The 12,935-nt window shown below is 38.0% G+C and overlaps 1 protein-coding gene across 2 annotated transcripts in view; it reads left to right on the plus strand.

Annotated features, from left to right (window-relative positions):
* The window catches only part of CCDC138 (coiled-coil domain containing 138), a 34,980-nt gene extending 23,682 nt beyond the window's left edge, over positions 1-11,298 (plus strand). For both annotated transcript variants that reach the window (XM_070751087.1, XM_070751088.1), the window contains 3 exons: positions 3,599-3,775; positions 8,919-9,057; positions 9,699-11,298. In XM_070751087.1, the coding sequence (XP_070607188.1) occupies positions 3,599-3,775; positions 8,919-9,057; positions 9,699-9,870 (488 nt within the window). In that variant the 3' untranslated portion in view covers positions 9,871-11,298. The remainder of the gene's footprint in view (positions 1-3,598; positions 3,776-8,918; positions 9,058-9,698) is intronic.
* The last annotated feature ends 1,637 nt before the right edge of the window (positions 11,299-12,935 follow it).

The raw sequence follows: 12,935 nt of genomic DNA on the forward strand, positions 1-12,935 counted from the left end.
AATGTACTGACACATAATTAGTAAATAACTTATTGCTTTAAAGATACAGTAGAGGGCACCCTAAGTAAGGTTTTGCAGTTCCTGAGTTGTATCATCTTGCAAGAAAATACTATTACAGTGGTACCTCTGCTTAAGAACTTAATTCCTTCTATGACTAGGTTCTTAAGTAGAAAAGTTTGTAAGTAGAAGCAATTTTCCCCATAAGAATCAATGTAAAAGCAAATAATCCGTGCAAACCCATTAGGAAAGAAATAACAGCTGGGAATTTGGATGGGAGGAGGAATAAGAGGAGGACAGTCGCTGCCCAGAGCGAAGGGAACATTTCTTTTCTCTGGGCACTAGCAGAGGTTTATTCCCTCCCCAAGTGCCCAGAGAAAGGAAAATGCTTTGTTCTCTCTGGACTGCCAAAGCTGCCTCAAGCTCCACCGAAAGGCTCCTCTGGCAGCCCAGAAAAGCCCGAGATGGCCAGGATTAAAGGGGGAATGGCAGGAAACTGGGCGGGCCTTCGTGCCACTCTCAAATTTCCTGGGAAATTTTTCCAGGCTCGGGTTCTTAAGTAGAAAATGGTTCTTAAGAAGAGGCAAAAAAATCTTGAATACCCCGTTCTTATCTAGAAAAGTAGGGGCATTCTTAAGTAGAGGTACCACTGTATATTATTAACCTATATGCATATTACAGTATTTGAAATACAGTAGTACCTCATGATACGAACCCCTCGCCATATGAACAACCCGGGGTTCGGAAATTTTTGCCTCTTCTTACGAACTTTTTCCGTCTTACGAACCCCCCCGCCGCCGCCGCGAAGCCCCACCGCCCGGCTGTCGCTTTTTGAAACAGCCGGGGGGCTTCTCAGTGTCCTCCTGAACCCGAACGCCAAACCCGAACTTCCGGGTTCGGCGTTCGGGAGGCCTCCGAGAAGCCCTCCGGCTGTTTCAAAAGACGACAGCCGGGCGGCGGGGCTCCTCAGCGGCCTCCTGAACGCCGAACCTGGAAGTTCGAGTTCGGGAGGCCGCCAAGAAGCCCCGCCGCCCGGCTGTCACCTTTTGAAACAGCCGGGGGCTTCTCGGCGGCCTCCCAAACACCGAACCCGGAAGTTCAGGTTTGGCGTTTGGGTTCAGGAGGACGCTGAGAAGCCCCCTGGCTGTTTCAAAAGGTGACAGCCGGGCGGCGGGGCTTCTCGGCGGCTACCCAAACCCGAACTTTTGCTGAACTTCCAGGTTCGGCATTGGGAGAACGCTGAGAAGCGCCCGACTGTTTCAAAAGGTGACAGCCGGGCGGCGGGGCTTCTCGGCGGCTACCCAAACCCGAACTTTTGCCGAACTTCCGGGTTCGACATTGGGAGAACGCTGAGAAGCGCCCGGCTGTTTCAAAAGGTGACAGCCAGGCGGCGGTGTTTTTTTGCATTTTTTTTTTCGTTGCACGCATTAATCGATTTTACATTGTTTCCTATGGGAAACAATGTTTCATCTTACGAACTTTTCGCCTTACGAACCTCCCCCGGGAACCAATTAGGTTCGTAAGACGAGGTATTACTATATATCCAAAATAAGTGTAGCTTGCATTAAGATGCCAGAGTTTTTCAGTGAAAAATTTACTGGGGGTAGAGTTAATACCTATCTACTGACAATCATTAAGTGTTGTACCTCACGATTCTTGACAAATGTATATTTTCTTTTATGTACACTGAGAGCATATGCATAAAAGACAAACTCCTTGTGTGTCCAATCACACTTGGCCAATACTCTACTATACTCTACTTTACTCTATTCTATTCTACTCTACTATTTTTGGATATTGATGTAAACATACTGATAACCTGCACTGAACACCATGGTAAATTACTTATTTACTTATTTATTATAGAAAAATATAGGATTTTGCTTTTATTTCTATTTTTCTTTTAATATTCAGATTGATGTTAGCCAGTTTCTATATGGATGATTTTTTTTTGTTTCACTGAAGGTTAAATACAGCACAGTACAACAAAGTTTCAATGGCCAGTGAAAAATTCATAGTCATGAATTTCATGAGTAGATGGGTTTTAGCACTTTTCAACCATCTAAACATCTATTGATTTTTTCCCTACATTATTACATCCATTCCAGAGGACTAGACACCTTAAAACAAAATCCAGAAAATCCTGGGGCATATTTAAACTATTATATGTTTATAGAGAGCGGCCTAGTTGTTAAGGTGAAAGGAGAGAAATGGACTATGGAATCATAATGATAATGCTACAAAAAATCTGCAAAACTTTCTATATTTCTTCATCTTTCAAGCTCCACTATCTACAATTTTATTTTCTCAGGCAGAAGGATAACCCGAAGGCAACCGTCCCCGAACCACTGCTGTATAAGGATTACTAAGCATTGGTCACTTTAATGTAGCACTTTCAACCTTTGCAACTTGATGTCTGGATTTCAACTCCCAGAATTTGCCAGCAATCTTGGCAGTGAAGTCCAAATATCTTCATGTTGTCATAGTTTTAAAACATTGCTTTAAATGGCCTGTGAACCAAGAGAGTGTGCTAGGTCCTTCTCCTTTTAGGCTTCTTACCTGATTCTGTACTTTAGACATTTTAAATTAAGCATAGGCCTGCTGTCCCAAATTTTCTAGCATCAGCTCTAGCTTTGTTTAGACATATGCTGGCACATTTTAAAAAATTAAAAATTAAAAGCTTCGTGATGGTAGAGAGTGGCTTGTGTCACATCATTCTAAAGGTTTCTTTCATCCAATTCAGATTCGGCAAATTTCCAACATCCCTACCCTGTGATTATAAATCATTTCACTTGGTCTGTTGGCTTAAAATGCGACACATTTTGAGCTGATGCTGTTCTGTGTGTATTAGAAGAATCCTTGTTTCTTTCCTGAAGTTGGAGTTTCACTTTTTTAGTAGATGGACCCACAATCTGAAGTTAGTTGGGGGAAAGATCAAAAGCAACATGAGAAAATATTATTTTACTGAAAGAGTAGTAGATCCTTGGAACAAACTTCCAGCAGATGTGGTAGATAAATCCACAGTAACTGAATTTAAACATGCCTGGGATAAACATATATCCATCCTAAGATAAAATACAGAAAATAGTATAAGGGCAGACTAGATGGACCATGAGGTCTTTTTCGGCCGTCAGACTTCTATGTTTCTATGTTTCTATGGATTTTCATTTGGTCAGTTCTAAAATTTGGAATATTTGGCCTTTCAAGACTTTCCCCCATTATAAAGAGAGCAAAAGAAAGTGCTGTATAGTAACTAAATAACATCACCTTCGGTGGGAAAAGATTGTGTTACTATATATGATGGTTCTAATTTTAAAATAGCCTAGGTAAGTTTATATACCTATTGAGATTTTCGCTAATAAAACATAACAGGATTTTTGTGAGTGCAATTTGCTTAGAGACAATTTTCTTAATATGGTACTACCTGACACACATAATGAGTAAACATATTCATTTAATAATTCATTTGGTAAGCGGTATAATTTAAAAACTTTGATATAGCACATTGTGTGGGATGTTATGCACATTAGTGGTGGCCTGTATGGATGTCTAGAAACAATGGTGTACATCTGTAATGTTTAAATTTAAATATATCTTTTAGCTGATTATTTGGCACAAGCCTTTGATTCACTTTGCATTGATCTGAAGACCGAGGAAGGGAAAGTCTTATTTTTGGACTACCAAGCTGTGCCCATAATATTGACTCACCTAAGAATATCAAGGAAAGGTCTCCTTTCCAATGCCATTGACAGTTTACTTCAGATGACAACAGAATCCAGTAAGTAAACAACGTTCTTTTCACACGCTTTTTACATTATTTAACATTTTTTATATGCCCTCCATGTTTGATTTTGTGGTAATTGCACAGTCAGGTATTTCAAGGGAAGGATTACTGTTATTTTCTTTGGGCAGAATGGGAATTTCTGCAAAATAAAATGTGTTTTCCCTTGCTGCAGTTCAATATGACAGGCAGCTAGTTTTTAAAAGATGGATGCTTTTTAAAACATTTATACTTTATAGAAGACATTTCAAGCCTTATGCCCATTGGTTATTTGTGTATGAAATTGTGATATATGAAAGCATACTGTCCAACTGTAAATATTATAGGGCTGACCTTTTCAACAAACACTGAGGCAGGCAGACACCTGTTTATGTAAATCCAAATTCTAGTAATAAGATACCTTTAAATTATTTCTGATTTCTAATGGTGATTGAATACTTAGTATGTGTAAGCTCTATAGAAATAAACACGTACAAAACACGTACAAAACACGTACAAAACACGTGTTTTGTGGATTGTTTCTTGTATTGAAATGATAAATAATGGCCTCTTAAATTGATACCTGGATGATTGAATTGTTTAACCTTCCACATGTGAACACATTTGTCCTGCAACTGTTGATTCCATTCTTCAGAACGCCACGATTCCTGTCTCCGTGGTCATATTTTAACATCAAATTAAATAAGAGCTCCAGATGTGCCTCCAGCCAAACAGAATAATCATGCTACATTTAAAACTCACAGTTAGCGGAATTAAAAGAAAGAACTCTGTATTCCTATACAAACAAGACAGCTTGATTTTCTACTGAGATAAATCACTGCTAAGGATTCATCCCCCAATTTCTGCCTAGAGTGATTATGCTGTTTTATCTTAACCAGGAAATAATTGTCTTTTTTAAATCTTTAGCCTCCTAATGTTAAGTGAGCTGTTTTGACACTTAATACATTGTCGGGACTGTGGTTCTTTTATGTCAGCTGCACAAAAAAAATCCATGTGGTAGCTTTGAATTTAGCATTTTGCTAAACAGCTACCACAGAGGATTTACTTTATACATTACCAGATTTTGGCATTGCGGTAGTATATATGAAATTATTAAATACAAGATAATTAAATGAAGTTGCAGAGGAAAATGAAAGGTGGGTACAGCAAAGAGTTGGCCTTGCCCTCTTTCATTCCACAAAATTGTCCCTGGTGCACTGCACTTTGCATTACAAATAAGTTCTGCACCTATGACTTGACTTTTATCCTTGCAATTTAAAATATTCTGTTCAGAAGAGAAGTACTGAAGCTACCTCAAATTTTGCCCATGTTTGTATTTGTTTTGTGGAGGAACAACTGAGAATAAAGCTCTCAGAATAAGAGATTCTTTGAGACTTTTACCTCTTAAGGTTTGCTTCAACTTGACTTTCTATTCTAAATCTTAGTAGGAAACATTGGGGTAAATGAAATTCGGTGGAAATAATTTTATTCTCTTCTCTCTGCTTCTTTGGAAGGTGAACTACATAATCTTTCAGACTCAAAAGCAGTTCCCCTGCTAAGATCTATAACTAATTCAAAGTGCCACTGACAAATGGTTCAGCAGATAACAAGAATTCAACTCCTGTTTTTTATTCAGGATGGCTCTTGTTGAAAGGTTAAAAGAGCTGTAATCTCTGTAGGTATCTAGAATTAAAACTAAACACCATGTAGTTACAGATCTTATTCTCTTACTTATTAAACCTCTGGCATGAATCTTTTTTGTTTCTCACCTATTTGAAAAGGAACCTGCACATTCTTACCACAATTTTTTAAAAGGCTAAGAGTTGGATTCTTGATTTTGTGAGTATGGTTTCTCCTTTGCATTAGCTGTGTTCGCTGCTGCAACCCATCCTTTATTCTTCTAAAGGGCAAGTGCAAACTTATCTTAAACACAGGCATTTGAAGTTAGAGATGAAAAAAAATACTTTAGAGCTTATATAGGATAAGTGGCATGCTTTTTTAAAAAAGGGTTTCCTGTCCCAGACTTTCCTTTCTCATCCTGTCTAACGTTTTCTTTAAGAGGTTTGGATTGCCTCTTTCTTCTAATTTGAAGACGGAGATCACCTATATGACTAAAGCAATGCTGTTCCTTATAGTCCAAAACAAAACTGAGTTGTCTGAATTCTCAAACGTTGAATTTCACCCATCTGAGTACACTAAAGCAGTGGTCCCCAACCTTTTTTCCACCAGGGACCAGTTTCAGCAAGACACTTTTTCTATGGCCCAGTGGGGGCGGAAAGGGGGGTGGTTGGGGACGGGATTAAGCATGGGGGTGTAGCTTGTCGTTCCATTGCCTCTCTTTCCTCCCCCCCCTTTTTAATTTTGCGGGGGAGCCGAAGTGACAGAGGGAGGAAGGGTAGGAGGGGGCAGTTTCCTGTTTCTTTCCCCTCCCATTCACTCAGGACCTCTGTTTGCCTCGGGCCGAGGTGGTCCACCTAAGGGTGAAAACTTTTGCTTGCTTGCTTCATTCCTTCCTTCCGGCAGTTTCAGAGGACAGCCTCCCCACTGCCCGCTATGGCTGGGATTGCAGCAAGGAATCCCAGAGGGGAGGGAGGTGCCTCCACAGACATAGTCGTCTTCCTTTGCGATCGCTGCCTGCTTGGAGCGCCCACAACTGCCAGGTCCGGTAATTTTCTTGCAGCAAGGACTCCTTCCAAAAGAAAATTACCAGAGCTGGTGGTGGGGGTTTCATGGTCACATGCTTGGCTCCCACCCAGGCAAAAAAAGAGCTGTACAATGCCAAAGCCTTTCCGTCTGAGCTGCAGGCAGAGTGAGGGCTTCACGAGGAGGAAATAGACCACTTTCGACGAGGGAAGAAAGACAGGGAAGGAAGGAAGGAAGCAAAGGTTTTCTCGGCCCGAGGCAAATGGCGGTCCCGATTGAACAGGAGAGGAAAGAGACAGGAAACAGCTTGGCACTCGCCAGCTCCACAGCAGCTGCTGACTCCGCGGACTGGTGCAACATGCCCCGCGGACCAGCAGTTGGGGACCTCTGCACTAAAGTACAGTTGGCTTTGATTGAACTCTAATTTTATTCAGAAATAACACTAACAATGAATAAAAACGAAAGCTAAACTTGGAAAAATTCAATAATAGCAATGGACTGTAGGCATGCATGATTTAGATAAGAGATTTTTAAAGGGTTTGATTGACTGATTATGTTAATTCTTAGGGGCCATATAGAAAGATGATTCAGGATAACCTGTTCTCAAACTGATCTTTTAGGTCTCCCAATAGTGTACCTATCTTTTTTTTTTATTGAATCCACCCATCTTGCTGATTGTCCTTTACTTTTGGCCCATGTGTCATTTCTCAGATTGGCGGATATATGTGGATTTGAACCTTTGCTGATTCTTTTATTGCTTGCGATATTTCTGTAGATAGTCAATTAATTTCTGTAGCCTTCTGACTTGGTAATGATAGGATACTGACCTAACTTAATCTCATAACATTGGAAGGTATTCTAAAGTGCCATGTATATTGGCATCTCTATTACTACAGAATGAGCTGCAGAGGCTTCTAGATTGAATAGGTCTTATTATGAATAAGGCAATATCCTTTTAATTTGGGACACAAAGAATAATAGAGAAGATATTCTTAACCCTCTATAGGAGAGCAGAAGCAAAGAAAACAAGCAGAATAAGAATCTTGCTTTCAAATCCAATATATAATGTATAAATAGACTAAATATTAGACTGTAGATGTTTCCTTTGAAAATCTATTTCCTTTGAAAATTTACACTCACATTGAAACCACCAAATGCATGGATAAGAAAACTTTATAAACTCATTAGACTTTGGGACTTTTGCATGCTAATATTTAAAATGTTTATTAATTGGAGCAAGTTTAAAAGAAGCACAGTGGATGTTTATAGAGTTTTACTGGGTAAATTATGAGCCACCTACAGTTGCACATATGGGCAGCATAGAAATAAATAGGATTGTAATATTGTTCCTACATTTAATGCCAAAAATCTTTCTTTTTCTCTTATGTGTCCATAGAATTTTGTTTTTCCTTTTATACAGGATGGACTGCACTGAATTTTTTCAGCATTTTGCTTATAAAGGCAGGACATAAATATATTGTTATAGCATAATAAATTAGATAGCTGCAAGCTGCTTAAAAGGGGGAATGGAAACAAATAGTAAGAGAAAAACATTTCCTGCTAAAAATGAAACATCAGCTAGTTCCTTAAGAAATAAAACCTTCCTTCATTAAAAATAATGTTGCAGAAATAATACCATATTGATGATTGGGTCAAAGAATATGCAAACACTGGTGTATCTGGTATTTTTGCCTTATTTATACTGTTGGGAAATCTCAGATAACTGTTCGTGAGAGGAGCGGAGGCAGGCACTGCGTTAAAGAAAGCAATTTTAACCCAGAACTGTGCTAAACAAGGTATCCGTCTCTCCCACTATTAAGAAAGCTGAAGCATTTAAGCTTGTATGTTTCACATGCACAGATTAATATGAAATATATTTTTAAACCTTTAGGATTAAGATTTTAATGAATTATTATTGACCTGGTTTATAAATGTATCCTAGTGAACTGCTGATCAGGACAGTAGATCAATGTTGTTAAAGTCAAAAGTGAGACATGTAGATGGGAACTTTTTCATGCCTCTACTTCAACTGAAATATCAAAATCTACAAAGCAAAGTGGAGCTGGGCAGGTCAAGATAGTGGTGAAATATTCTAAGAAACTATCCCTTTAAAGGACGGGGATTAATGATAGACTCTTCTTTCAAAAACTTTGAGCAAGAGAGTATATATTTTACAGTATTCATTAAGGACCATGAAGCGTGAAAAGAATTATAGAATTACTTATGCTGTAACATCATTTTTCTCTCGCCCCAACTAATTGTATGTGTGAATGATGGGCATGAGAGACTTGCTCTTCAAGAATTTAAATTCTTCTGGAATGGATTCTAATAATTTCCAAGCAAAAACTTGATTCAACACCAGTTAATACAACACATCATCAGCTTTGTAATATCTGCTGAAGTTTGATAGATTGCTGAATCCCAGATTGAAAGCGTTTGGGTATAACATGCCTTACAATTATACACACCAATTATGATTGCGGAACTCCTTATATTTATTGAGCACTTTATTTTGCAGGGTATTTGAATCGTTTTCTGGAAACTTGTAGTAATGAACTCTTTTTTCGGACTTGTTCAGTGCTGCTTCACAGTTCTAATCTTGATATTCAGCTCCTGGAGAAACTCAGCATTCTGCTTCAAAAACTTTCAAAAATCAAGTAAGCCTTCCAACCTCACAATACTTTTCTCAGGATTATATGTGTTTGTTGGAATTGGCGCAATCCAGTATTTCTATAGCTTGGGAGACTTGTGGGAAAACAAATAGAAAAAAATGGATGCAATACCTGAACTAGACAACCATCAACCAAATGAAATAGGGCAAATCCAATCATAAACCACTAAGGAAAGACTTAGATTGGTGGTACCGAAAGAGGGTTAGTGGGTAAAGATCAGTAATATAATCTAAGCATGCTTTATTAGTAAAATATAGAAATAGTGGCTTTTGGTGATTTTTCTAACTTGTTTGTGCCTATTCTTTTTCTATTCCTTTTTCTGCAATAATGAATACCCACATCTTGCAGATATCGTTATGTTATAACTAGGAGTGATTTTACTTTAAAGAGATATCCTTCATGCAGCCTCTCAAATTTATTTTAGAGGTTGTAAAAACAAAAATCGAGAGTTGCCAGGAGTGTATATAAATGTAATAAATTATTATTAAAAATAACCATATAAAATATGTATGAATGACAGCAAGTACTATTTATTTCAGTTTGGAAAGTTGAAATTTCAGAATCAAACGTTAATTGAATTTCTGAACTGGCTTTTTTAATTGCATATTTTTCAAAATATATTGCAGGAGTAATAAGAAGATGTTTGAGCTATTTACTCTCCATCTGATGATTCAAGAACTACTGAGGACAGCAAATCCAAATCACACATTTTTGTGTATTAACCTCAACTCAATTCTCTTTAATTTGGGTTTAATAAAAAACAACCCTATTGAAAGTAGTGAAAATGCAAGTGACTAGCAGGCTGCATTTTATAAAATATTGCTTACAGTGGCTTGTTTATATTACATGAATTAACAAAATATGGAATGGGGATTGCCACAACATGTGTCTCAGATGTGCCAGTCTTCAGAATACTATGTCAGGTAGAATTACTTTAATAGGAATTGTCTGTTTTATAGTGCTGGATTGCTTACCTTTAAGCACTTTACTTGTTTTAGACTGGTATTCAGCTCAAAAGACAGCACCCCACAATACATTATTCTTGCAATGAGATCAATGCCACCAAAGCTGACTAGTAGCATTGGATATCATACAGTATCATTTTGCATAAGTAATCTTGCATCCACTAGATCAGGGCAGGTAATCTGTGTGCAGAAACCACACTTTGAGTTTTCTTCCCTTCCACAATGGTTGAGGGGAAGGAGGCCATATTTCAGCCCACTTTCTTGGTTCATTGTGGGAGCAGCTAAGAGATAAAATATGGGCATTGCGAAGTTTCCCAGAAGTTTAATGCATCCAACTTTGTTTAGAAACCCTGAAAAAATCATGACACAAAGTTTGAAAGTTAACTGGAGCCAGAGGAATGGACTTGAATGTCTGATGACCTGCAGGTTGATCACTAGGACAGTAAGGAAAGAATCAGAATATTCTTTTATCTGGGCAGCTGGGCTTTCTCTAGAGATGCTCATTTTCTTCCTCATAATCTTGACTCCAAGGTTTCAGTGATAATTGACAGAATCAGATTTCCCAGCACTTTTCTTGCAGCAATTCAATGAGAAAATATTGTATAACCACTGAGGTCAGTAGTATGTCCTTTTATTAAATGCACGTTGAGCTGTTTTGTGAAGGCTATTAGTTGCTGGAAAGATTGGTGTTGGCCTATAAAAAGAAAGCATAGATTCTTTGCTGAATTTCCAAGAGCTCTGTTGTCAGTTTGGAAACGTGGCGAACCTGAATGTGAAGTGCCTGAAGACTGTTGCTATGTGAGACATCCTTAGAAGAAGCCTTCTTTTCTTCAGATCATTTCAGGTTACACAATAATAGAAATGTGCAACTTTTGAAATGTATTAAATATACAAATATTTATATATCTTTAAAGAAACTGAAAACAGGCAGTTGCTTTAAGGAGGCATATTAAAAGACATAGCTGCTTTAAATAGATTCTGTGCCTTTGCTCTAATGCATTCCAAAGAACACTTGTGAATCATTATTAAGCAGAATAATTTTTTTCTGATTTCTTTATGTTAGAAAAAGCCCAGTTATTGAATTCAATCTTGACAGACGCTAATTTATTTTTTCTGATGTTTTCTATAGAGTAGGCTTATAAGGATCACAAAAAATTATTTTATCCTTTATTTGTGGGTTTTTTTATTGTCATGTTACAGTGACCACTCCGAAATGTTCTTATGCATCATTTTAATGTAATAAAATTACAATTTAAAATCATTATTTATATTGGCAGTGTTATTTTTTGAAAAAAGGTATTCTTTGAAATACTTTGACTTTTTTTATTGTAGTCTTTTCATTGATAATTTTATATATTGGATTGAACCTAGATTTTCCAAAAATAGGGAGGGCTGAAATTACTGAAAATCCTAAAACTGCTGGATAAAAGGGACCATGGTTGAACTCTCATTCCGTCCATATCCTTTTATCGCATCTCATTTGGTTCCATAGAAACACCCTAATCCATATAGCAGCTTTTTCAGGAGGTTGCAAGGAAATGGTGGAGTCAGCAAAATGACAGAAAATATTGAGCAAAGTGGCTATCTGAGCACAGGTAGGCAATCAAAAGCAGATATCCCAGGGAACAAACCTTACAGATGATGTAGCTTGCTATAACAATCTGAAAAGGAGTCTTCATGCAAGCTGCCACAGCTTCAATATACAGTGTTCCCTCGATTTTCACGGGTTCGAACTTCGCGGAACGTCTATGCCACAGTTTTTCAAAAATATTAATTAAAAAATACTTCGCAGTTTTTTCCCCATACCACGGTTTTTCCCACCTGATGACGTCATATGTCATTGCCAAACTTTCGTCTGCCTTTAAAAAACATAAATAAATAAATAAACATGGTGAGTAATAATCTAAATGGTTGCTAAGGGAATGGGAAATTGTAATTTAGGAGTTTAAAGTGCTAAGGGAAGGCTTGGGATACTGTTCATAGCCAAAAATAGTGTATTTACTTCCGCATCTCTACCTCGCGGAAATTCAACTTTCGTGGGCGGTCTCGGAACGCATCCCCTGCGAAAATCGAGGGAACACTGTGTTACTTTGAAATGTTTTGCACAGCCCTAGTAATTTTTCATTTGTGGTAGGGTGGGGGCAGCTTGTAATGAAAAGAAAGAATAGCATTTAGTTTCTAAAAGCAAGTGTAAGGAGAAGGGACAAGTCTCAGAATGGGTTAGAAATAAAATCTCTTAGCTCGATTAGTCTGAAGTAATAAATTCCATTAAAAATAGGTGGTAGGTACGTAAACACTGGATTACATGTTTCTCCCACTCATTTGTGGAGGGAATCAGCTAGTTTTTTCACACAGTGCCAACCCTCACTCGTTAGCACCCTGTTGAGACTTAAAAAAGCTTAGTAAAAGCTACTATACATTCGGAGTATAATATGTACCCAAATGTTTAGCTTCTTTTGGGGGGGGGTGCGTCTTATACTCCAAAAATCGGTAGACTTAGTTCAGAATTAGATTGCTTTGTTCCCTCAGTGACTAACCAAATGTCTTAAAGATGTTAAATCTCCCGAATTTTATAGCAGGACTGTTTGACTTAAAATGGATATGGTGTGAATTCACATGTACAGTGGTACCTCGACATATGAGTTTAATTCATACCAGAGCTGAGCTCGTATGTCAATCAATTAGTATCTCGAACGAATGCATTTAGATTTGGCTTTTCGCGCTGAGATAACTGGGGAAAAAAGGAATTCTTACGCCACCTAGTGGACGCTCGGCTCGTATCCCGAATTTGAGCTCAGGTGTTGAACAGAAATTTTGCTCGCGTCACAGCTCATAACTTGGAATACTCGCATGTGGAGTAGCTCGTATCTAGAGGTACTACTGTACTTTGAATCACCT

The sequence above is a fragment of the Erythrolamprus reginae genome, chromosome 4 (genome assembly GCF_031021105.1).
Source record: "Erythrolamprus reginae isolate rEryReg1 chromosome 4, rEryReg1.hap1, whole genome shotgun sequence".
In the NCBI taxonomy this organism is placed as follows: domain Eukaryota; kingdom Metazoa; phylum Chordata; class Lepidosauria; order Squamata; family Dipsadidae; genus Erythrolamprus; species Erythrolamprus reginae.